Source organism: Xenopus tropicalis, chromosome 8, assembly GCF_000004195.4.
Source record: "Xenopus tropicalis strain Nigerian chromosome 8, UCB_Xtro_10.0, whole genome shotgun sequence".
Lineage (NCBI taxonomy): Eukaryota > Metazoa > Chordata > Amphibia > Anura > Pipidae > Xenopus > Xenopus tropicalis.
The window spans coordinates 110,506,485-110,534,479 of record NC_030684.2 but is presented as its reverse complement, the minus strand read 5'-3'; the positions used below and the strand labels follow the sequence as shown (position 1 = coordinate 110,534,479).

The window sequence follows — 27,995 nt, the reverse complement described above, 5'->3', positions numbered from 1 at the left end:
TTCAATCTATAAGGGAGCAGTTTGGGTAATGAAGGGTGTGCCAAGCTGCAGCCTTGTGCATCTACAAGTTCATTCTTTTCTTTGATTAAATGGCTTAATCTTCACAAAGGTTTTTTGATGAGATGCAATGCTCTGAAGCAGTGGGTGACCCTATAGTCCAAATCCCACATCTCTTTGATCCTAGGCAGCCACATAAATTAAATTGTAACATATGCCCCACTTTTATTAGCACTGCTGAGGATAGAACCGTGAGTGCTATTACTTTTACAAACCAAAGGACACATTTTGTATAAATGTTCAATAAGCAGGATCAGCATTCTGGAAAATTAATGATGTCAGGTACAGAGCATGACACAAGTTACAGATTAGCAGCAGAAAAAACAGAATTTGAAAGAAAAGTTGAGCCAAGAGCTTTAACCCTCACTAGTTCAGAGGTCTCATGCACTAACTGCAATGTACATATTATTAATATTGTTCTGTCTGTATAACTTGAAAAAATGAGGAGGAGTTGGTCTAGCATCTAGATGATCAGCTTTTAACCTGGGAATTATTGCAAGACACCATGGTTCAATTCCCTGTGGCAACTCCTTGTGACCCTGGACAATCACTTAAAGAATAAGTAAACCTTTTCTTTAATCTATAAAATTACTCTGTACAGAACCCAGAATAACAAACCTTTGGAGTGTTCATAGTCAGAAAGAGAAGGAGTGCAAGGAAAAGCAAAAGGGGCAGAGCTAAACAAGGAACTAGGTGAAAAAACTGCAGTTCAGCTGCTTGTAACTGAGAAACAAAATAAATTAGCATGCATAAAGAAAGGTATGTTATTCTGTGGCTGTTTAGAGTAATTTTAAGGGGTTTTAAAATAAAAGGTTTGCGTGTCCTTTAATCTACTGGTGCCCCTGCATATTCAGTTAACCTATAATGGCTGCCCTGGTAAATGGAGAAAAGCACCATATACAAGATATTCCTTCCCCTTCAGGTTTTATAGCACAAGGATAGGTAGAAGCAGTGCTGCCACAATAGGGTTGAGTTCAGTTTTTCATACAACTACAAAGGATCCACACTCACAAGTTCCCTTCACAAGCCTTACTGTAGTAGTATGCTTGAACTGTTTTCACTGACACTGCATTTGTCGAATTGATTAAAAAAAAAACTCTGTTTTGATTGTGCAAGCCCAGCTGAGTGCAGAACTCTGTGAATAGGACAACTTAGCTACACACAAAAGGCAAGTATTGCTCCTCTTTTGGAATTAAACATACCAGAACCAGATAGACCAAAAACCAAATTCCTGGGTGCTCAGAAAAAATTCTCATTGCATAGTTTGATCCAGTACTCAGAAGGAGCAACTAAATGATTTATTGATAATTTTTTATGTTACGGCTCACTCTTGAGCCTTTATCAAGAACAAGCATGTCCCCCATCACCATTGAAATATCAAAAAATGGCACCAGAACACCCTCTGATGATTTTACAAAGCAGCTTTCCATGCTGAGGAGAAGTACACAAGACATATTCAATTAACAAACTACATTCCCATAGAACAGAGGGCACTAAAAATATTACAAAAACAAAATATTTTTTAAAAAAAAATAATGATTTGCTTAAAATGGAGTCTATGGGAGATGACCTTCCTGTAATTTGTAGCGTTCTGGTTAATGGGTATCTGGATAAAAGATCCCTTACCTGTACAAATGTATCTATCAGGATTGCTGCCCCACTGCACACTTCAAATATTGCAAGTTTTTGTTGCACATTAAACTAAAAAAGCCAACAAGTGCAAAATAATTTACTTTTGGAACAGACATTCTAAAGCAGCTTATAACTAACACCATAATATTAGGGATTTCATAGGAAATTAGTAAAGTATTTTGAAGTGAAAAGAAACATTAGCAATTATCATGGGAGCAGCATGTTACAGTTTGGACAATAATACCTGTCTGACCATGATGCAAAAGCTTAATACTTTCCTGACCCCAGTTTATACGTGTCTAAGGATAGGGATGCACCAGATCCAGAATTTCGTTTCTATCTTTAGTATTTGGTTAAAGCTTGGATTTGATTTTTTTTCTTAGGCTTATGCCACACATGGTGGATTCTCAGTCTACAGATAAAGACTGGCTGAGGATCCATCCCTATACTTGAATCAGCACTCTTCTGTGTCTGAAAGAGGAGCCACTGCATTAGGTAGGCATATGGAGCAGATTTTGGAGCATATTAGAGCCAAAATCATTTCCCTGTGCCTGCACCCAGCCTAATACAGTGGCTCTGCATGCAGACACAGAAGAGTGCTACACTTAAAGGAACAGTAACACCAAAAAATGAAAGTGTTTTAAAGTAATTAAAATATAATGTACAGTTGCCCTGCGCTGGTAAAACTGGTAAGTTTGCAACAAAAACGCTGCTATAGTTTATATAAATGAGCTGCTATGTCAACACGGGGCAGCCATTGAAGCTGGGAAAAAGGAGAAAAGGCACAGGCACATAGCAGATAACAGATAAGCTTTGTAGAATATAATGGGGTTTTATCTGTTATCTGCTAAGTAACCTGTGCCTTTTCTCCTGTAAATGGCTGCCCCCGTGGATACACAGAAGCTTTATTATATAAACTATAGTAGTCTTTCTAAGGAAAACACGCCAGTTGTACCAGTGCAGGGCAGCATTACATTATATAGTAATTACTTTTATACACTTTCATTTTTTGGTGTTACTGTCCCTTTAAAGTGTAGGGGTTTTTCTCAGAATACATTTTTCCCTTTTCACCACAGTGTCAGTATAAAAAAACACAGCTTAGGCAGCTGCTAAACTTTTTCTTATTTGAAAAAACCCACTCTAAGGAATCTACCTCAACTAATGAGGTATTTTTCTCTGAAACCCCACATGAGTTCCTTAACTCACACAGGGTTTCCCTTATGATTGCTTGATTAATAAGATTAATAATTGTTAGGTCATCTCAAAACAATATCCAAAACTGCTCTCACACATAAAAAAAGCCCTTTATCACAAGTATTTGTTGCCTGGATATAAATTTGTAGCTCAGATATTATTGGATATCAGTGAAAGTCAGGATATAATACTGTACATACTATAGATATCTGATTCAGGCATGAAAAAATATTGCTGGCTTATGGCTCAGTGTTACAAACTGACTAAAATAGTGGAAATCAGAAGTAATATTGCACTGATCCTTAAGCCTTACAGAACAAAATTAGAAGGTAACAGTGCCCTCAAGTGGTGAGATTATTAAGGAATCAAAACAAATGTAATTTTAAGGGATTTTTAAGAATATCTAGTCAAAAAATAAAATATAAGAAAACTTACTCAGATTGCTCTTCTCAGCCATTTTGCAATGTATACACTGTTAACAGTTGTTTTGCCTCAGTGGTACTATCTCTTAGAACTGATTCATCAGTTCTAAGAGATAAGGGTCAAGGAAATATACAGGTATTCCAATACAGGTATCTCCAATTAGATGTCACTAAGGTCCTTGGGGATTTTAAAGCTGACCGCTGGAAGAGATGACCCTCCAGCCCAAGCTCTATTCATTATTAATTGGCCCAATGTCAACAATCTGGCATGGACCTGATCCTTTTACTCATATAAAAGTTCAGCTTCCCCTTCCCAAACATTTTAAATAGTACACCACAAAAAAAAAAAATGTTTTCAATTGCTTCCTACTTTTCATAAATTAGCAGTGGTACTATATTAAGCACCTTGCAGAATTAAGGTCCTAGGTTCAATTCTAGTCAGGGCACCATCTGCAAGGATTTGCAAGTTCTCCCTGTGCTTATATGAACTTCCTCTGGGCAGTCTGGTTTCCTGCCACACTTCAAAAAATACACAGGCAGGTTAACTGGCTCCTGATAAAACTGACCATAAGGGAGGTGGTAGATGGGAAGATCAGTCGCCTGCAATAAATCTTCGCAACCACAAATCTCACCGAAATGCCATCCCACCAACAAGAATGTAAATCGTCGATGGCATACCCATCGCTTCGATTTTCTGAAGTTGCCTGAAGTTTCCTTGTGAGGCAAGGAAAACCGAAGCAACGCGGTAGCAAAGATTTATCGCAGGCGACTAATCTTATTATCTGCCATCTACCTAATGTTTTGTTAATGTATAGCAACTGGTACTGAGAGTGATATGAATGACTTATATGACTGACATATAGTCCCCGTAAAGAGCTTTAAAATATATCAGAACTCTATATATAAATAATAAGTTGTACATTTTTTCACATATGTAATTAATTTGGCATAAAAATGTATTCTATGTTCCCACACCATAAAAATCATAACAGAATCCCTTTAACACAAACAGAGGAAGATTCATGAAACAACTGTTAAACAGTGTAGCAATCCACTGCAACCCATCAGATACTTGTTTTCTTATGATAGATTAATGCTAATGGGATATCACATCAAACACGTGTAAGATCAAGAGAGGGAACAGCTGTGCACTAACTACATCTGATAACAGTTACGTGTACTGAGCTCTTTTCAACTTAATTCTGCTGTTTTTTATTAGTATTTTCACTCTCATATATTTGGGAAATACAGGATACTGCTTTCCTGCTGATAAGTAATAAGTATGGTTTAAATGCATATCTTTCTTGTCCTTCTGGCCTATACACAATGTTAACAGACAGTGATTATATTATTAAGAAACACAGTAGTGTAACTTCTGGTATACAATTTAAATAAGCCAATATTTATCTAATTCCAGCAAGCTACAAAAGCAGTTTACAAACTATAGGACAGAAGCAACATTTTAACTAGGTTATGTGCTAATAACTCTCAGTGGTATCTAGCAAGGCTCTAACACTGATTCTTTTCATGCTGAGCTTTGGCAAGGTTATGGAGTTTGCAAAACAAAAGCCAATACAAATGATTGCAGTCCCTTACCTTCAGTGTCTCTAGCTCATCTTTGTGTTCCCTCTTCAAATGCAGGATAGCAGCCTGATACTCTGTAAGATAACATTTGACAGTCTCTTAAGTGACCAATAAAACAGGCATCGTTCAATTACTTGAGACCTACAAATCCAACGTTTTATAAAGAGGTAGTACACCTTTGAATTATTTTGTTAATACGAGAAGGTCTCCAGTTTGGAATTTCTTGTCTAGTTGCTAGGGTCCAATGTAGGCTGGCAACCAGGCAATGGTATGAATGACAGACTAAAAGATGAATAGGAGAGGGCCGAAAGGGTCAGTTATAAAAAGTAACATTAACAATGTAGCCACAAAGATCAAGAGGTTTTATGGTTGCTGGGGCGTGTAAATCCCAAAACTTAGAATGCATTTTAACCTGGAAGTTGGATAAAGCAGGTGAAGAAGGTAAAGAACTGATAAGCTATATAAAAAAAAAGACTTTCTCAAACATTGCTAAGAACAGATTACTTAGCGTTACTTAAAATTAACTTAAATGTAAAACTATCTCCTTAAATGAAATTCAGGGAAACACCTATCATGGACTGGTTAAGAGTCATTTGGTGTCAAAGTCTGTTTTCAGACATTGTCTTTACATTCACAGATGCAAAGTAGAGTAAAATGTTTAAATTGGAAAGTTTTCGTTATGGATGCCTAGGAAGGGTAATTAAATGGCTGTGTTCATTTATTAGCCGGGCCTGTGCATTTTTTTCCTAAAAGGAGCAGGCCTTGGTCTAGTGACCTAGAAAAAGAGAGCTCATCTGAGGCAAAATGATTACCATGGTTCAGATTCTTTATGGAACCTGTATGAAACATGCTACTATGCAGACTAAATCTCCCTGCTTAAGGCCGGACCCACACATGGCATACCGTCCATCCACTTCTCTCCTCCTGCATCCCATTGGCAGATCGAAAGAAAGGGAAGGTACGCCATGCGCCACGTGTAACCTCGCCTTTATTTAACCTTGCCTTATAGGCAGTTTGTAGCCATTTTATGTACAGTACTGGCAGATTAAAGAACTTACATTCTCCTATTACCTAGCTACTGTAAATATAACATAGGAATTTGAGGTATATTTTGTACTCTGCTTGCTGCAGTGCAGGGGAACTTGTTGTAATCTCAGTGTAAGTGTGAGGGAGGTTGTGACCAATTAATTGAGAAGATGTCAATAAGCCAGCCAACCATAGGCAAGCAGAGTGAGTTGACCACTGTGGTGGCCAGATATTATATATATATATATATATATGTGGCTCACTTATTGCCAAATATTATTATCCCCCAAGCTGCAGTATGCAGAGCCATGTTCAGTGATTAAGTAGCTAGATAATATTGTGTAAGCACAACACTTAGTTAGCAACAATACAGCTGCAGACACACACAGTGACGTGACAATTAATATTCGGTCTCTCATACAATCTGCAGGTCACCCCAAACACATATTTTGACCCCAGGAAAACTGACTACCCAAAATGTTTAACCAGCTTTGCTGATGAGCCATCTGCACCTTTGGAGTTCAGTTACAAAAAAGAAGATGGGGTACAATTAACTCCATGTGTTTAATACTGCCCATACTCACACAGTGCATAGAGCAGAGGCAGCATCCATTTTGACTAGGAGATGGGTGCACCTGTCAATGCACCTGCAGAAACCATTCTATTGCCTCCTCTGCTAATAACAGCTGTGAGTATGGCAGAACCGGATCCGCAGTCAAGTGATCTTTGCTCTTAAAAAACAAACAAGTGCCCTGTCCTCATACTAAGTTTCTTGAGACTAAAGAGACAAAATTGAGTGGGTGGGAAGTAATAACAAAATATCTTATAATACTCTATCTAAAACAATAATATGTTTTAAAAAGATGTTGGCTTGATAGTGGCACAGAATAACACATATTAAGCTATGTCCCCCCCAATTAAAGTGCAACCCTTTACAGAACAAGACCAAGCAACTGTCAATAAACCTGTTTATGTCGTAGACTAATTTAATTGTATACACAAAACATTTTTAAGTATAATAAAGGGTGTGCCTGTGTTATTCTCCTAGAATACATCACAGTAGCTGGCTCCTGGCCTCCAGACCTATTAGGAACTGCTGGCTACCACAACATATTTCCATTCCTACTGTTCACAGTCCTTTCCCCAAGAAACGTATGGCCTGACCAATGCTAATCATCCCTGTGTGTTTCCAAAAAACTGCAGAGCAAAATTGGACTCATTTAGCAAGTAATGGTATATTGCTTAGTTTAGTTGTTGAATGCTGTTCCAGTATTATGGCTGTGCCTCACAGATTAAAATCAGTAAGGGCAAGATGCAATCTCCATTCTGAAAATTCTGCTGCAATTGCATTAGTTCTGCTGCAAATCTGCGTACCACTGCAATTACACTGGACATACCTGTAAAAGAGCATTTATACGTTTCTGTGATCTGTTATGAAGCACCTGTGGATATGGACAAACTAAAAACAATAAACCTATCTGTGCATCTTTTCCCAGGGTCCAAGTTCTCACATATTATGTTGCTAAGAAGGTTTTTACTACAGACTTTGGGAACATATAACATACTCTCTACCTCCTATAAAGCACTATACCACAGAAATGGTTTATTTCAACTTTGAAACCACTTATGTAGGAAGTATTTCATAATTTGACAATAGCATCATTTAAATGTGATATTGGCTACATAGTATACACTTCCGAGCACATTCTCACCTGTTCTACCATTTGGACCCTTAATGTGATACAGATGGTTGTTGCGCAAGTTTATCTTTTAATCACCATACAGAGTTACCATAACATGTGGACTTTATTTTTGCGAAGCAGGGGGACCATCCTGCTCCATACAACAGCTGCTCAAGAGTACCATATCCAGCTCCTGCGCAATGCAGCCATTAGAAAAGGGAAGGTAGGTAACATTTTCCTTTCTGCTCAGTCTGGGGGCAGAGTATATCTCCACAAAAAGTAGGGAGTATTTATTGAATTTTAAGTAAAACAAAATGCTTGGAAAAGTGCTTTTTTAAAATGAGTCAATTCTACCGTAACACTATGCCAGTGAAGTTAAATGCATTCTTATTTTAGCTGAAACCACCCTATGGGTTGCTGTTGGAGAACACCTATAACGCTTATAACTTGTAAATATAATATTTAACACAAATATGTAAGTAAAATTATTAATTTATATTGCAGGCCAATTATCCTACTGTACCAACATGGTGAGCTGCTGAAAATTACTCAGATCAGAAGCATGTCACACTTTAACTGAGCTTCTGCTCAATCATGTTTGCAAAAGGAGTTGAGCCAAACACAAAAGGGTGTTAGCCTGGAACCTGTCTGATCTATGCAACTCCCAGCTTATCTCAGGTGAATAATGGTATCTATATTTGGTTAAAGCTCATCTAACTATTTAAGACTTTACAAAATGATATCTGGTGACATGAGACAGCTTATGAGCACAGAGGAATGCTTGTACACCTGTCTATATGAGTATGCCACCATTTAAAAAGGCACCCTATCTGATGGCTGGACATGCAGCATGGCTAGAGTTGACCAGAACTTGGATATTTCCATATTAGATATTCATTAACACTTGGGAACAATATTATACTGTACCCCAACCAATCTGCCCAGTTGCTAACCTCACAATGGAATCAAACAGGGGCTTCAAACCTTGAGCATACTTGTTGTATTAAGGTGCAAATGCAAGTGCTTGTACTTAAATGGACACACAAGTGTGCACACGTTAAAGCTATTCACAATGGGACTTGTGCCTATACATACTCCGTAACATCCAGCTCTAATGTGCCCATTCATATTCGTTTGAATATTTACACACGTGAGCTCTGAAATGAATGCCAGCTTTGAGATGCTGGTAATTCTAGGATGGTCCTAGTGCATGGCAGTCACACAAGCACAGCCACACAAGCACAGATCTGTATCCAGTTAATCAGGTGCTAATGGTGTATAGATGCTATGTGCAGCAAGCACAAATGCAGTTAAAAAATCTACCTGCATCACAACATGCACATGATTTACCAATGTGTCCACACTGTAGAATCACATTGCCACTCACTATTTAAAGCGTCTTTTGTGATGCTGGAATTCTGGGAAAAATGCTACACTGTGTGTACAAACATTTTGCCAAACATTTAAAATTGAATGCTAAACAAATTTCCCATATACAATTAATTATACATTTTCAATTTATTCCTAAATATATTACTGTTTTTTTGAGGAGCAGGCAATGACTGAGCAGAATTCTGCCTGAAGATTTGCTCAGTGAGTGCCTGCTCTTCAAAAAAACGTTATATCAGCTCCCCTAGCTGAAGGCTCAGGGCGGTGCACCTGAGTCTCTTTTTTTCCCTGTAGTGAGTTGTTGGACATATTTTATAATCTTGCATTCCTAAACATAATTTCTATTGAAAACAGTATTTGTCTGCCATTTCTATTCTTTGCCCTGGTGGTTCTGGCTTTTGGAACAATGTAGTGGGATTAACTGACCTCTGAAGAAGGATGCAAGACTGTTTCTTTACCATTGTTCATGAGTCCAAACCAACTGTGCAAAAAGAGACAGATAATACTACTTTTCCATTGCAATCACATTTACAAATAATTTTAATTTTCCTTCATCAGAAAAATTTATACCAAATCAGTTCATGAACTGGACGCGGTGAGGCTTATTAATCAACTAGGCCACATTTATACCTGTGCAGTAACCCATTGTAGCCATTCAGTGATTAGTATTTTTCAACAAGATGCTGGTAGAACAATGGAAGCAAACATTTTATTGGTTGCCATGGGTTACTTGCAAAGGGAAAGTTTGTCCAATGTTAACTAAGGGCTTGTACTCACAAGCATTTGTTTCTGTGCTTCCCTACGGTGGCATTCTCCTGCATTCTACTGCAGGGGAGCGCAAAAACAAACACAATCCATTCTTGCCTATATGCCTCTACTCATGCAGGCGCACATAAGCCTCCAACTGCAGCATGTTGTATTCCACCTGATTTTGGCGCTTACATGCACCTGTGCAAGTACAGGCAAACAGGAAAGAACAAAATGCATTTCTTCCTGCGCTCCCATGCGGTGGAACTCAGGAGAACGTACCGCAGGGGAACACAGGAAGGAATGCTTGTGAGTACAAGCCCCAATAAATGAGCCCAGTGCACATACAATTTGCAAAATTACACTAAGGTCATGTGACCATGAGGTGCCAAATGGTTCCTATTGCTTAAATGGATTCATCACTAATTATTCTGCTGTAACAATTTGTCTATAGGGTTTGCTGTCTGTGGGTTAGTATAAGACAGGGAAAATGCAAGTCATATGAATAGTATGAAACACTTTTGAAAACTTCATTCTGTGTCCATAAAAGTGATTGGAATATTTACAAAAATATATTACATTTTACAACTGTTTATTTCAGTCAATATCTGCCATATTTGCTTTTCATATGCAGAAAAAACATAAGACTAGGCAGTGTCATTGCTATATAACTGGCCTGCCTCTAAACTGGTTATATGTGTACTATAAAAGATGGAGAAGAGTGGACTCCACTTGTTAACACAATTTCATTAAGCTGACAAACTGGTTCCACTCCTTCGGCATCTGTCTAGAATAAGCAGCCTACTGAAAACCTATTTTTGTTCTCCCATTGAAACATGACTGTGCTTAGGTTCCACTGCACAAGCTTCTATTGTGTATCACAAGCACACACTATAGCAGGGGCAGATAAAATGACTGGGTTTCATTAAATGCAAATCAGTCCTCAACCACAGCAAGTGGCTCCCTGTAAAATACAAGTGGCAAGGTGCAATACAAGCTAGTTAACATTGTCTTTAAAAATCAGAAACACATTAAGGGCCATATGAATGAAAAAACTATTATGCACGCAATTTTATCCAGAACCATGTCAATTATAGTATTTGCTGAGGTGTTTTTAGCAAGCTTTATAGATAACTGCCTTTCCATCCAAAAAATATGCCTCCAAATGTGTATGTTGAATAATCGCCACCTCAAAGTAAATTGTTTTCCAACATCTCATTCCCAAACAAGGGCATTATTAGGAAGGTGGCCCTTCTTTTGCTGCTATAACAGGTTCTGCTAATCTGGGGGCATCTATCTATCAGTTATTGAGACAATGGTGGTGTGATTTCCTCCCATTCAGCCACAACAGTATTAGTGAGGTTGAGCGCTAATGTTGGACACAAATGTTGGGCTGGCTTGCAGTCAGCATTCCAAATCGTACACAAAGTAGAAAGCACAAATAATGATACTGAATACAGCATCCTTAATTTGTTTTCAAAGGATCCAGGAGTCCTAGCTGGAAACAGCTCCAGACCATTATTCCTCCACCCCTAAACTTTACTAGCGGTGCTATTCATTCAGACAGCTAGCATTCTCCTGGCATGTGCCAAAGTCAGGCTTTTCCATCAGACTGCCAGATGGTGAAATGCCATTATCAGTCCAAAGGATGTATTTATACCACTTCAGAGCGCAATGATACTGATCTTTACTCCAGTCAAGCCGATGCTTGGCACTGCACATTTTGTTTACATGGTGCTGGTGACTGATAAGTCTTGACTACTACATTTCAATGTATCCTGCATATGCATGTATGTATAAAAATAGGCCAGAGAGTTGTTAAATTTGTGCAGAAATCAGGTTCAGTTGTTGGACCTGCCCACATGTAGATGCTTTTAGGTACTATTAAACCAACTATTGTGTATTCAGCTACTTAGCCTATAGGTTTCATTATCTGGCAATGTTGTGTTTAGCCATGTGCATGGATAACCAAATAACAAAGCTCTGGTAAGCTTTTCTGGGCATCCTCAAGTCATTTATTTCTTATCATTTTGAATGTAATTGTAACGACTGCATTTTTTTAAAAAAAGATACGTACAACTGTGACCTTTACTGGCCTTGTATGCAGTCAAGAGTGCATGCAGCTTTTAACGCCACTCCACCCATCAAACACTCATATCAGGGTGTGCACCCCTAACCTCCACCTTTATTCAGTTATCAGGTGTGTCCATCAAACAAGAAATCCACTGCAGAAGATAGAAGGAGTATATTGCTGACGTGAAACCTGTAATTTTGAAGTCACGGTCACTGATGTATGTGCCCAGTGCAGTGATTTTTTCAAGAGCCAAATGTTACACATACAATATTGGATTCCTATAAGGGCTAATTTTTTATCGCTGAGCACGGTTGTGGTAAACCATCCCTACAATGTATAGCAACATGATAGCAATATGATAACATGAGGTGTTATTATATCATAGCCGAAAAAGTCAACAGAGTTATTCCTTACAGAACATATTACTCAAAATGCATGCTTTTGGGGCTGCTGTCAAAATCCCCCACCTTTAGAAATGGTTGTTACCTGCTTCTGTGTATTTCAGACCCACTTTTTCTTCTTCATCTTTGGGCTTTGGGGGTGGCCACACTGCTTGGAGTCTTCCTGGGGTTCGATCTTCTCCATCAGAAGGACTGAGGTCGGTCTGGATGTTATGAGACAAGAAAAAAGTTTTATGAAAATGCAAAATTTAGAATTTTGACATATTATACTCTAATTTACATAAAAGGTACCTTTTCTTCAGTTTCCCCAAATATTTTACAGGTCACATACTAGATAATAAAGCCATCTAAAAACTTTCCTTTACACCACACACTGCCAAATAGTCAACCAGTAACATTTATATTATATATATAAAATTTATATAAAAATACCTAATTAAGGTTGTTTTTATCACACTGGTAAATAGTGATTGTGATTTCATAGCAGAATTCCTACCCTTCATTGGATAGCTGAATATATTTTTTACTGGGAGGTTTGAGGAACAATGTTTAAGGTTCCTTAGGCATAGTATAACAGAGAAATTTGAATGGTACGTATTTTTATTCACAGGACCATAATGCTTTAAAATGCATGGTATATCTGTTTTTGTTTCATATCACACACAATAAAAAGACCTAAAATTAAATTCTGTTACCCAGGTATGGTTAGCACTGTTATCACCTAATGATTAAAGAGTTACAAGAGATATTTTCTGTCCATGGAGCCTTTGTCCATCTGTGATATAAAGTACAGGTATGGGATCCCTTATCCGGAAACCCATTATCCAGAAAGTTCCCAATTACGGAAAGGCCATCTCCCATAGACTCCATTATAAGCAAATAAATCTAATTTTTCAAAATGATTTCCTTTTTCTCTGTAATTTTAAAACAGTACCGTGTACTTGATCTCAACTAAGATATAATAAGATATAATTAAGTTATGGAGATCCAAATTATAGAAAGATCCCTTATCCGGAAAACCCCAGGTCCCGAGCATTCTGGATAACAGGTCCTATACCTGTAGTATACAGCTGAAACATTAAGCTCCACAAGCACTGTAACTTATTTAAACAATTACTTCTATTAGGTCTGAAGCGCCATTTCTTCCCATATACCCTACTAGTACCAGATCTGCAGCAGCTGTAAAAACATTAACCTTGGCTCACTGCTCTGCCCCTGGGCTGCAAGCAGTGAAAGAGACTTTTAAGGTAATTTAAAAAATAATAATAATAAACTGCAAAAGTTGCTCAGGGGAGAACATTTAGTTTAATTTCTTTCAATGCTTAAGTTCCCCTTTGCATGTGTACACATGGTACACTGAAGAAAAAAGGGAGTAGCCAGTCTCACCCCTACGTTACAAGCTTATGTTTCAATGATATTTATGACAACTCTGTATTCCCAACAACTGATGGTAAATGTCATCCATAGTAAGATTTTGTGCAAATTTAGTATACATTTTTTTTTTACAAGACATATTTCCCCTAAAACTTAACCTTGTAAATCATACATTTTTCTTTTCGTCAGATGCCAGGTCAAGGTCTGTGGGTCTAGGCTTCTCAAAGATAGCCTTCAGTGTATCCTTCTCACTCTTTTGCTTGCGCTTGACAGCCTCCAGGTCATGGGAATCCTGTGTTATTGTCTTTTTGGGAGCAATCATGAAAAAGGATTTGAAAGCATCCATTGCAGTCTCTTGTGAGCTAGTTTCCAATTTGTCCTCATTAACAGCCTGGAGGTCTTGCTCAGTGCCATTTGAAATACTTTGTTCTTCTGTAGATCCCCCCTGTGTTTCATCTTGCTTGGGGTTATCAAAGCTCAGTAGCTGGGAAAGTTGTTCCATGAACTTTGAACTTGGTCTGGTTTCTGTTGGCTTCTTCTGCTCTCGTTTTCTTATTGTTTCAATGGAGACTTTGGATTTTTGAGCTGTCTGGGACAATTTAAGTAATGCCAAATCACTGTCACCTGGTTTTACAGTAACCATCTCCCTATCATCCACCAGTGCTCCTTTCTTGTGTACACGCAGACCACTAAAAATTGCTGGAAGCACATAGGTCTTCTCATTCTGTGGCTCAGAATGGGATGCAGCTGTTACAGATTCTGGAACGGAATTGTCTTCAGGACTGTTAATTTCTGCCTCCTGTGTAATCCCTTGTTGTGCATCCATATGGGCCCCCAAAGAGCCTGAGCTGTTTATATTCACTTGTTCTTTGTCTTCTCCCTCCATGTACCCTGTCTTTCCTGGACCTGTTGCTTCTGGCTCCTGTTTGGGACTATTGTTTACTGACACATGAGATGCCGAGAAATTCTTGGACATGGGAGCACTCTTTTGGTCTGTGACTTGATCAGTATCCTCACCGTCAGAGTCTGTATCACTTGTTGTCTGTACAAGAATACCACGTACAAGCAAATCATCCTTGTCATTAACTCCTGTGCTGGGAACATCACAGGCTGCGTGCTCTGCACTGGAATGTGTATCAGCTTTTTCATCCTTACAAGTGCCTAAAACGGTCAGACTTTCTGTGCACACTCCCTTTTTTTCATGCTTTTGCTCATCTAAAAACAGTACATCTGCACCTCCCAGGTTATCCTTCTCAGCGTTTTCTTTGTCCTTTTCAATGTCACCTACTGCAGGCTGTCCTACTGTGACTTGTGAATCCCCCCCATTCTCACAACTTAGATCCTTTAAACTGTGCTGTTGCAAATCCAGATCTGAGCCTTCCGCCTGTCCAATTTGTACATGTTTATCAGTGGTTGCCTTTGGCTCTTCAGGGTCCTTTGCCTCCCACCCTGTTATGTCAGAATGTGGTACTGACCTCTCACAGCTTGAATTCTGTGCACTGCTCGCAGGGTCTGTCTGTAACTCTGCTTTATTTCCAAGTAATTTAAAAGATTTTAAAACAGCATTCCCTTCATTGCTTTTCTGGCTGTCTAACCTTGTTGTGATTCCAAAAAATGACTTTATGGAAAATTTACTCAGTATAGACAGACCTGATGAATCAGGTCTCCCTACTGAAGCAGAAGCTGCCGCCTCTGGCATATTTGTAGCAGTCTCTTTCAGCTCCATGTCTCAGGTTTAACCAGCTCTTAAACTGTGGGCCTGGAATGCCTGGGGGAGCTCTGCAGAATGAAACACAGAACGGCCATTGAGGAATGAAAGCAAATACTGTCGGTTACGTTTCCCTCCAGCTTCTCATCAGACTCTCCTGCTGATCCTTATATCTGCAATAAGTGAATTATACAGACTTACTTTGTAGTAAATGCAGTCTATGTTTCAGTAACAGAGCAGAAGATACTTTCTAAATATATTTTGAAAGAGAAAATTGAATAAAATCAGTCAGTTTGTTGTTTGTGTCAGTTGGAAACTTTCCCCAGCAACGTGAGAATTCCTGTTTTCCTGCTTGTAAAATAGAAGCTCTGTAGTTGCTTGGCAGTTTTAATTACATGCACATGACACACAAAGACTCTGACAGGCATGTTCGGCTCTGAAAAGCAAAATCCGTGTGGCTTTCTAGGCTCAGACTCCTTCCCGTAACACACAAGTTAACTTGAAGAGGAAAAAAGGCAAACCAAGCGCGGTCGACATGTCTCCAATGAGGTCCAAAGACAACAACTTTACCGCAAAGCAGAAACAATGTGCAGGATTTTAACGAGCAGTCAACTGAAACGATGAAATCTCCCTCTTCCGTCTTGCTGCAGTTTTTCTGTGGAATGTAAATGTCATCGCTCAGAGACAGCATGAGGAGGGCTGGTTTCATATTACTGCGCCTCCCACTTGCAGGTAACAGGTATGCAGCGAGAGCAGGTTATTTAACACACCCACTGGGTGGGGAGGGAGAATAAACAGGTCAGGAAGCAGGTTAAGGAATCCTTTTAAAAAGACAAGGTGTAATAGTTAATACCATTATCAGGCTGGGAACTTAAAGCAAAAGCCTGAAGTCCACACAATGCCGGCATTAGCTCAATATAGAATCACTCCTTCTGAAAAAACAATGTTCATAATACGCAACCTGCCTTAACTAGGGAAAGTCAAGAGTTAAAAATTAGTGTTATATACATTTATTACTGCTCCCCATAGGAATATATTTTAGCTCTAATCAAACAATTGGAAGTTCTGCATACTCATACCGAAACTGTCCATCAGTCAGGACCCCTGTTTGAACTCTAGAGAGCTCAGCCATTACTGGCTCTGTTGTCTCTGCTGTAACAAGTCCAGCAAATAGACATATAGATAGATAGATAACTTTATTTATAAAGCACTACAAGGGTACGCAGCACTGTACAATCTTACAGTATACAAAATTACACATAGGAAGGACAAGTGTTATAATAAATACAATAAATTAGTATAAATACACAGGGGGTAAGTGCCATGTGGTATGAGACACAGTAGTAAGGAGGTCCCTGCCCTGTATGGGTAATATACAGGCACAAATTGAAAGGTAAGAGTGCACCAGGTATGGGCATTTGCCCTTAAGCACAGGGCTAGGCAAAATAATGTTTAAGTGCTCCAGAAGGTAGCATCTCAGTTCTTTCTTAAAGAGATGGATAGATAGGATAGATAGATAGATAGATAAATGATAGATAGATAGATAGATAGATAGATAGATAGGGACAGACGATGATATATAGATAGATAGAGCTATTTATCACCATTCGTAAAAAAAGGTACTTGTACCCATATATACTCCTTGCACATGTGTTTATTGACAGAGAGGGTCACAACACCTGCCCAGCTTGCTCTGATGAAAAGTGCACAAGCCCCATGTGTACTGAAGAGGTTGTAAATTAATTTAGTATAATTTAATGTAAAAATAGTTTTAGTGTACATATTTTTTTTTTTAAAGCTGTGTAAAGCTGACTCCCCACATTGAGATCCACTTGAGGTCACCAAACATGTGGATCCCATGTCCAGAGCCAAATAAGGCAGATCTGATTGTTTGGTCCAAGGCCAACGATTGGTTAGTAACAAAGGCCTATGCATCAGGGATGTGATGTGGTCCTTGCCCAATAAATTTTCCAACTTGTCCCATTTTCAGCCATATTTATCAGGTTGGCCATCAGGAATCAGAGAAGCTGCTGGTCTGAAGATACAGACTCAGCTGATATTACTATCTGTGCCGACACATTTGCATGGTGCATTACAGAGATCATTCATTTCAGCCCATGAACCAGTGGAGTTACAGTCTAGGACCTTTATTTACAAAACACAGCAAGATCCATTTAATCAGAAGCCAATAGCGTGGGAGGAAACCAAAGAACCTGGGGGTAACAGACACAGACGGAACATACAAACTACTTACAGATAGTAACCAGGTCGGAATCAAACTCATTGATAGCAACGTAGCTAAAATCAGCCAAACTGCCTGACCAAAACTGGGCATATAATGGCAGCTTTAGAACAAATAGTTTAAGAAGATCAGGCAAGCCTTAAGGCAAATTTCAAAACTTACATGTATTTCCAGACTGAGATGCAAAATACTGTGGTCGGGCCTCCCGACAGTTGTTTTATTATCACAAACACTTGACAGCTCCTCACTGACACCGGCCTGGAGACCAGAAGAAGTATCTGGACCTCTGGAAACATCTTTCAAGGCTTCACCACCTCCTGTATGCAAATAAATCATATTACCAAAATATCATTCTGAATAATAATTTAGGTTGATGTACACAAAAAGAATGACATAAGAAAATGTAGAACCATATTTACTAAAGTACAAAGTTACAGCGGACTTTCAGCATATGCTCCGCGCAATTCACGAGGCACTAGTAGTATGTGCCATAGCTTCTTCTGTTAAGCCTGCCAACCTGCATGTGCCATAAAGCAGTCAAAAATGTTTGCTCAAGTATGGGATCTGTCTTACAGAAACCCATTATCCAGAAAGATAAATTACGGGAGGCCCATGTAAGGGTTAATCTCTTTATCTCTGTCTGTGCTTCTCTGCACTGTATCTAAGCAGTCACGAACCGGTTCGATTTAATCTGTGCGTCGGCGAAACATCTGATATCGTCTGCGCATGTGCGCTGATCAGGGAACTTGTACAAACGATACAACCAGTATGTGTATTGCAAACAAGTTCAAATTTATTTTGTTTTGATATTACTTATATAGTAGATAGAAAAACACATCCCATTATGCTTAGGTATCATGGGTGGGTACATTTGCCTTGCAATTATTAGTAGAAATACAGAAATTATTTAAGTAGCTGCTGAAGCTTTATTATGATCTCTTAGCCTTGAATATTAGCTGAGATAATCAAGGCTGGAGCAACTTGGACAGACAAGATAGTGAGGATAATCATAACAACTGAAGTAATACTTTCTCAGACCTTCGTGATTCAAAACAAAATTGTGTAAATTCAGCATTTAGCAATTTAAACCCTATCAGCCCATCTCCCATAGGTACCATTTTAATCAAATAATTAAAACTTAAAAAATGATTCCCTTATCTCCCTTTATCTCTATAATAATAAAGCAGTACCTTGTAACTTAGGTGTAATTAATTCTTTTTAGATGCAAAACAATCCTGTTGGGTTTATTTAACATTTAAATGATTTTTTTAATAGACTGGAGATCCAAATTATGGAAAGACCCTTTATCCAGAAAACCCCAGGTCCCAAGCATTCTGGATAAGAGGTCCCATACCTGTACATATAGTATTAGGTCTTGATTCCTGAAAAAAGTTAAGCATTTAAAATTTTGCATGCTCATTTCCTTTTAAGAGCCTTAAATGTTGACACACTGATGAAATGAAAATATGCCACTTGTATCTTTTGTTTGCAGGGTAATATGGTTCACAGAAGAGCAAACATGCCTCAGAGTTAGAGAAACACTGGTGTAACTGGCCCAGCAATCTGCTATATATCTCAGATATATGGTGCAGAGGGCATATTATAACGTAAGCACTGCTTGATATTACAGTCTAGAGCTGCTGGTATAAAGAGAACATTACAGAGAAAAAGGTGATGTGGACTGAGAACAATCTGGGTAATTTTATCTAACTTTGATGGTGCTATTTAGTTCTCCTTTAATGGTTTTAGACTGATGCAAGACCCTTGAATGTACAATTAAAAAGAGTTTATTCAAACTGATACAACTATTTTAAATTGAGACTGATAAAACTACTTTATCCAGAAACCCACTATCCAGAAAGCTCCAAATTACAGGAAGGCCTTCTCCCATAGACAGCATTTTAACCAAATAATTCAGATTTTTAAAAATGATTTTCTTTTTCTCTATAATTAAACAGTACCTTGTAATTGATCCCAACTAAGATGTAATTCTTACTGGAGGCAAAGCAATCCTACTGAATTATTTAATGTTAAAATTATTTTCTAGCAAACCTAAGATATGGATACAAATTATGGAAAGACTCCTTATCTGGAAAACCCTTGGTCCTGAGCATTCTGGATAATGGGCCCCATACCTGTAATTACAGTCTATGCCACATCCTTTTAGAAATTAAGTTCTAATGACTGTATCAGTCAATATCTGACTGATACAGTCAAATATTTGACTGTATGTTTGAAGTGTATACTCTTTTAATGTACAGTGCTGCTGAATATGTTGTCACTTTATTAATATGTTATATTAATAAATAGATGTTTGAAGGCTGGGTTATCTTAAATTCATGTCAATTAATAGAGACTGTGGAGCTCCTAGACCATGGGGACCAAAAATATCTACTAGAACTCTAAACAAGGTCCCATAGCTGGACAACCTTATCCTACAACATAAAAAGTGGTTAATAAATAAGGTTTGTGACCAATTGATTGTGATGGACGAACTAGCTCCCCTAATTCATGGATTACATGGGTGACTAAAAATCAATTCCCAGCATGCCCAACCTAACTTAAGTACATATATTTTTTAATATAATACATTATTCTGTATCAGTCTGGATGGCTCAGTTACTGGCTGCAGGGTGGAATTACTGAGAACTTACTCCAATCAGCTTGGCATTTTCCTACAGGCAAGTGAGCACTATAAAAGGTATATCTACAACATTCACTAGCAAATATCTCTTCATACACTATTGCGGCTGCAAGAAAAACAACAGGTGAAGGGGCCTGCCAAAATATTTTTAGCTACAGTGGTGTGAAAAACTATTTGCCCCCTTCCTGATTTCTTATTCTTTTGCATGTTTGTCACACAAAATGTTTCTGATCATCAAACACATTTAACTATTAGTCAAAGATAACACAAGTAAACACAAAATGCAGTTTTTAAATGAGGGTTTTTATTATTTAGGGAGAAAAAAAATCCAAACCTACATGGCCCTGTGTGAAAAAGTAATTGCCCCCTGAACCTAATAACTGGTTGGGCCACCCTTAGCAGCAATAACTGCAATCAAGCGTTTGCGATAACTTGCAACGAGTCTTTTACAGCGCTCTGGAGGAATTTTGGCCCACTCATCTTTGCAGAATTGTTGTAATTCGGCTTTATTTGAGGGTTTTCTAGCATGAACCGTCTTTTTAAGGTCATGCCACAACATCTCAATAGGATTCAGGTCAGGACTTTGACTAGGCCACTCCAAAGTCTTCATTTTGTTTTTCTTCAGCCATTCAGAAGTGGATTTGCTGGTGTGTTTTGGGTCATTGTCCTGCTGCAGCACCCAAGATCACTTTAGCTTGAGTTGACGAACAGATGGCCGGACATTCTCCTTCAGGATTTTTTGGTAGACAGTAGAATTCATGGTTCCATCTATCACAGCAAGCCTTCCAGGTCCTGAAGCAGCAAAACAACCCCAGACCATCACACTACCACCACCATATTTTACTGTTGGTATGATGTTCTTTTTCTGAAATGCTGTGTTACTTTTACGCCAGATGTAACGGGACACGCACCTTCCAAAAAGTTCAACTTTTGTCTCGTCGGTCCATCAGGTATTTTCTCAAAAGTCTTGGCAATCATTGAGATGTTTTTTAGCAAAATTGAGACGAGCCATAATGTTCTTTTTGCTTAAAAGTGGTTTGTGCCTTGGAAATCTGCCATGCAGGCCGTTTTTGCCCAGTCTCTTTCTTATGGTGGAGTCGTGAACACTGACCTTAATTGAGGCAAGTGAGGCCTGCAGGTCTTTTGTGGCCTCTCGGATGAGTTGTCTCTGCGCTCTTGGGGTAATTTTGGTCGGCCGGCCACTCCTGGGAAGGTTCACCACTGTTCCATGTTTTTGCCATTTGTGGATAATGGCTCTCACTGTGGTTCGCTGGAGTCCCAAAGCTTTAGAAATGGCTTTATAACCTTTACCAGACTGATAGATCTCAATTACTTTTGTTCTCATTTGTTCCTGAATTTCTTTGGATCTTGGCATGATGTCCTAGATTTTGATGTGCTTTTGGTCTACTTCTCTGTGTCAGGTAGCTCCTATTTAAGTGATTTCTTGATTGAAACAGGTGTGGCAGTAATCAGGCCTGGGGGTGACTACAGAAATTGATATTGAAATTGAAAATTGAAATTGATAAACCACAGTTAAGTTATTTTTTAACAAGGGGGGCAATCACTTTTTCACACAGGGCCATGTAGATTTGGAGTTTTTTTTCTCCCTTAATAACATAAACCTTCATTTAAAAACTGCATTTTGTGTTCAATTATGTTATCTTTGAATAATAGTTAACGGTTTTTGATGAGCAGAAACATTTAAGTGTGACAAAAGAATAAGAAATCAGGAAGGGGGCAAATAGTTTTTCACACCACTGTAGTTTTGAGCATGGTCTTAAAGACAGATATCCCTTAATATTTCCAAGTCCTAAGAAAAGCATAGTTATGGCTATTTCAAATTATCTTAAATGAAAGAAATATTCCAGCGGCTTTTTTGTTTGACATAGTCAATTTGATCCCTAAGAAGTGTGCATAGATAGTGGTGAAAGGCACATGGTGAGGCCTTTTTATCAACATTCTGATTTTTGTGAGTTTTTCTGAAACCACAAATAAACTCATTCCACTAAATCCATGAATGTCTAGTCAGATTAGATACAAATATAAAAATGGATTAAAAAGTTGAATAAAAATTAAAAGAACATGAAAACTTCAAACATTTCGAGGTATGTGTTTTTGTAAGAATTTTTGTACGCTTACACCCCAAAAACATCTAAAACCACAAATTAAATAAAGATTGTTACATTTTGCCTAAGACAGCTCCCATCGTGAGGTGCCAGGGTCCCACAAAAAATGGGATACTCACATCAGTTTTTTTTCTGTTCACAATACTGTCACAAGGTGAAGTTTCACACAAGCTGCACTATTCGCTAGACTGAAAAAGACTCTCTTGCGGCTGCCAGCCATAGTAATGTTACTATAGCCCTACAGAACTGCAACTCTCCCCCCTCCCCTTACCGATAAAGCAGGGGTCCCCAACCACCGGGCCAGGGACCAGTGCCGGGCCGTGGGCTGTGCTAAACTGCACCATCTCTAGGTCCCAATTACCTGTGATCCCAACTCCATGACAACTGCTATGCGAAGCCCAGGAAGCTTTTTACTGATCGCGAAAAGGACCAAAGTACTTAAAGCTCCATATTAAGCATCAGGGGATGTCACCACTTAGGTGGGAGTAAGAAGAGCCAGTGGGCTGGATGCATCTAGTTGCAGGGAAACAAGCTCAGGTCTATACCCACCACCCCTGGTCCTCGGAAAAATGGTCTTGCTTGAAACCAGTCCATTGTCCCAAAAAAATTGGAGACCACTGCGATAAAGGGTATAAAAGCATGCTGCAGCATTCTGGAGTCCTCACAGTGTGCCCCATGGGGACAGGCATTAGTTAGAGTCCCTCTAAAACAGGGGCCGTGGGCTGTGCTGAACCGGGCCGCCTCTGATCCCAATTACTTGTGATGCCAACTCCCTGATGCGTTACACAGCCATGACAATAGCTATGCGAAGCCCAGGAAGATTTCTACTGATTATGACAAGGACCAAAGTACTTTATTAAGCTGTATGTAATAATAATATTAATAGTAAAGTGCATAATATAAAATTTAACTAGCACTAGTTGCGCCGCACCCCCCATCCCCGGTCCTTGGAAAAATTGTCTTGCTTGAAACCGGTCCGTGGTGCAAACAAAGTTGGGAACCACTGCTCTAAAAGCTCCACGCCTGGCCAAACTTACGATACAGAATGGTGCTGAATGGATCGTACTGTGGAACTGCCTTTACTCAATAGAGACTGTGCATTAAAAGAGAACCTGTAAAAGTCTGCCAGTCATCTAAACTGCACACAAGGTTTCAATACCATAACAGGACATATTTGTTTAAAAAAAATGACACATCTTAAAAATCAAACTAGTAAATCTGGCAAATCTGCAGAATTTCACAATTTTTTCCTGTGAAATCCCAAAATGCCAATTAACCCACAGCCAACCCTGGTGGTAGTAGAGCAGCACCTAGTGGTGGTTTTAAGAAAATGAACAAATAATTGCACTGGAGTGAATGGATACAAGGGGTATTTGAAGAGTGTATATCCAAGAATTTAAAACTACCACCCCCCACCCCCCAAAAAATACTTAAAATTACTTACTGCTGCACTTTTGCAATTTATTATAATGTGTTACTTTTTTAGATATAAAACTGTTGGTAGAGGAGATCTGAGCAGCAATGCTAAGCCAACTAGTAGAGGCAACTAGTAGAGGGTTAAATCATTGATGCAACCAGCATCTCGACAATAATTTGTACAATTCTCTCCTTATCTTATTTATATTAAAACAATTAGTATAAAATGCAAAAGTACTCAGAAGAGATAAATGAGTATTGTACATACATTTTTTGGTGGTTAATTAAAGGGACCTAAAAGCAAATATATATATATATATATATTGTGACAGTGTGATTACAAAACACAGCTGTCTTGCCTCCTCATCCAACCTCAAGATGCAAGAGTAAAGATGGCCATACATAGACTGATAAAAGCTGAGTCAGCAGCTTATTGGATAGTGTATGGGACCCTCTGATGGGCCTGCCTGACTGATATCTAGCTGCAAATCGTCCAGGTTTACAAATCCTTCGAGGGTGAGGACTGCATTGGCTCACTGATGCAGTTCTCTCCCAGATGATAGTTCATAGTACAAGTTGATGCAGGGACTGGTCCAATTGCCATCTTGGAGTCAGGAAGGAATTTTTTCCTTCTTATGGATCAACAAGCATATAGGCAGGTTATATATGGGCATTAAGGTTAAACATGATGGTCATGCGTCTTTTTTCAACCTAACATACTATGTTACTATGACAGCCTGCATTAATCATTGTTAAGGTGTCCATATCGGGAAAAGATCTGCTTGTTTGGCAACCTCTCTGTTAAATGTGCCTATTATTAAGATGGGGTCCTTACATAACACTGCACATATTTTCATTTTCTCTATCCAAATGCACACAGAGGGTTCAAGGATAGGCTATGCACTATCATCCCCTTTTTTCTCAATTGTATATTGTTTTCCTTTAATTTACAGTTTTTTGGGATCCCACCAATATATAATGCATGATTTTGCTGATTTTACATTTTTTCACCTTTAGAATACTTCTAAAATATCACCATCCATCAAGCAAAATTTCCTCAAAATTCATATTCCCCCTCTCATCACCGCTCTCAACACATATTGGGGCCGATTCACTAAAGTGCGTCAAAACGTGCGCTATTTATAGCGTGCGTTAAAAATGTTATCGCGTCTAAATTTTCGCGACTTAACGCACGATTCACTATAAGCATACTTGCGTTAATTTACGCTCAATATTGCATGCATTATTTAACTTGCGAAGACTATTTTCTGTTCGGTATTTGACGGTACTAATTAACGTCCGTGTATAGTCGCTGCAAATAGATAGTCGCCGCATATGAATTGTCGCCACATATAAATGTTAGCATATAAATAGTAGCATATAAATGGTAGCATATAATTAGTAGCTGCTTATAAATAGTAGCCGCTAGTGATGAGCTAATCTGTCCCGTTCGCAAAACGGCAAAAATGTTGTGTGGCTAAAAAAATTGTTGCCCGCGACTATTATTTTTTGACGCCTGCAACAATTTTTGGACGTGCGGCGAATTTTTCCGCGGCAAATTTTTTCATGCGTTTTGCCATTGGCGGATTGTTTTGTGAAACGCATAAAAAAATTAGCCGCGGAAAAATTCGCCTCACGTCCAAAAACTCGCCGCAAATCCATGCCTGGCGAAACATTTAATCAATTGTAGCCACATATAAATAGTCGTGCGAATAAACGCACGCCATGTTAGCCATACATGCCAATACTTGCGGAAAATGACTGTATTAAAATGACCATTTCCCTGCAAACTGGCGGCTGCCAACACATACTTGCAAGTCCTGCAAAGTCCATATTTTATTGCCAAAAGCTCATTTACTGTACTTTTCTATAATTATCGCCTGCCTCCAGTAGGTGTTATTTTTCTCATAGCCTAATGCGATATTTAGCGTGCTTAAGTGTTTGTGAATCATGCGTTAGTATTCTTTTCAGCGCGCTAATTAACACATGCGTTAAAACTACCGCATGCGGTTGCGCTAAAATTAACACATGCGATATGCGACTTAACACATGCGGTAATACTGTAGTGAATCGCACGCTAATTGTCGCGTCTATTTTAACGCAAAAAAAGTGCAATAAAATTTATCGCACTTTAGTGAATCAACCCTATTGACTGTTGTAACTCTTTGATTAACTTACCTCTCCATAAACTGTCACCACAGGAGTCCATGATAAAAGCAGGTGCTAGGTTTAATCGTTTAATGATTATAGACACTATAACAAGTGTTGTAAAACAGCAATCCGGAAGGCAAAGATAGAAAATGAGGAGCGCATCGCGGCCGAGGCCAAGACTAACCCCAAAAAGTTTTTTAAGTATATTAATAGTAAAAAGATGCAGGTTGAGGGTGTGGCCCCATTGAGTTATAATAACAATATGGTTACAGCGGATACAGAAAAGGCAGATGTGCTTAACCAGTTCTTTTCTTCTGTGTATACAGTAGAGGAGCCAGTGGGCCAAGTCCCACCCAATAGCTTCACTGTTGCCTCAGCTCCAACTACACAGTGGTTGGCACAGGATATGGTGCTTAAAGGGTTACACACGATAAATGTAAACAAGGCACCTGGGCCAGATGGAATACACCCTCGGGTACTGAGAGAGCTAGGGGCAGAATTGCAGTGGCCCTTGTTTCTGATATTCTCAGACTCTCTTTCATCAGGTATGGTACCTAGGGATTGGAAGAAGGCGAATGTCATTCTCATATTTAAAAAGGGAGTAAGATCTCAGCCTGGCAATTATAGGCCTGTAAGTTTGACATCCGTGGTGGGCAAGTTATTTGAAGGCTTGTTAAGGGATCACATTCAAAATTATGTAGTGGAGAATGGCATTATGAGCAGTAATCAGCATGGCTTTATGAAGGACAGGTCATGTCAGACCAATTTAATTGCTTTTTATGATGAGGTAAGTAAGAAGCTGGACAGTGGGGATGCAGTAGATATCATCTATTTGGATTTTGCCAAAGCATTTGATACCGTTCCCCACAAACGACTGCTTTCTAAGCTAAGGTCTATTGGTCTTAGTGAAGCCGTTTGCACATGGATAGAAAACTGGCTACAGGATCGGGTACAGAGGGTGGTTGTTAATGGTACATTCTCTACTTGGAATAAGGTCCTCAGTGGGGTCCCTCAGGGTTCTGTACTGGGTCCACTTTTGTTTAATTTGTTCATAAATGACTTAGGGGAGGGTATTATGATTAATGTATCAGTGTTTGCAGATGACACAAAACTCTGCAGACCAGTCAATTCTATCCAGGATGTGACATCCCTGCAGCAGGATCTTGACCAACTGACAATCTGGGCAGCTAAGTGGCAGATGAGATTTAATGTGGATAAATGTAAGGTCATGCACCTGGGATGTAAAAATATGCAAGCCCCGTATAACCTTAATGGGACTGCACTAGGCAAATCCATAATGGAGAAGGACCTTGGAGTCCTTGTAGATAATAAACTTGGCTGTAGCAAGCAATGCCAGGCAGCAGCTGCAAGGGCAAACAAGGTTTTGAGCTGTATTAAAAGGGGTATAGATTCACGGGAGGAGGGGGTTATTCTTCCCCTTTACAGAGCGCTGGTAAGGCCCCATCTAGAATATGCTGTTCAGTTTTGGTCTCCAGTGCTCAAACGGGACATTACTGAGTTAGAGAGGGTCCAGAGAAGGGCAACTAAGCTGGTAAAGGGTATGGAAAGTTTCAGTTATGAAGAAAGACTGGCCAAGTTGGGTCTGTTTACACTGGAGAAGAGGCGCTTAAGAGGTGACATGATAACTATGTATAAATATATAAAGGGACCTTTCTAATGTTTTATTTACCAGTAGGTCCTTCCAACGGACACGAGGGCACCCACTCCGTTTAGAAGAAGGGTGGTTCCATTTAAACATTCGGAAAGGATTTTTTACAGTGAGAGCTGTGAAGTTCTGGAATTCCCTCCCCGAATCAGTCGTGCTGGCTGATACATTATATAACTTTAAGAAGGGGCTGGATGGATTCTTAGCAAGTGAGGGAATACAGGGTTATGGGAGATAGCTCTTAGTACTAGTTGATCCAGGGACTGGTCCGATTGCCATCTTGGAGTCAGGAAGGAATTTTTTCCCCTCTGTGGCAAATTAGAGAGGCTTCAGATGGGGTTTTTTGCCTTCCTCTGGATCAACTAGTAGTTAGGCAGGTTATATATAGGCATTATGGTTGAACTTGATGGACGTTTGTCTTTTTTCAACCCAACTTACTATGTTACTATGTTACTATGTT

General features: G+C 39.0%; 1 protein-coding gene across 5 annotated transcripts in view; it reads right to left on the bottom strand.

The window, feature by feature from the left end:
• Positions 1 to 27,995, bottom strand: part of fmn1 (formin 1) — a 122,844-nt gene that overhangs the window by 65,924 nt on the left and 28,925 nt on the right. For 3 of the 5 annotated variants that reach the window (XM_031890237.1, XM_031890238.1, NM_001129929.2), the window contains 3 exon segments: positions 17,695 to 17,849; positions 12,294 to 12,411; positions 4,902 to 4,963 (listed from right to left, as the gene is read on the bottom strand). In XM_031890237.1, the coding sequence (XP_031746097.1) occupies positions 4,902 to 4,963; positions 12,294 to 12,411; positions 17,695 to 17,849 (335 nt within the window). 5 annotated transcript variants of the gene reach the window in all.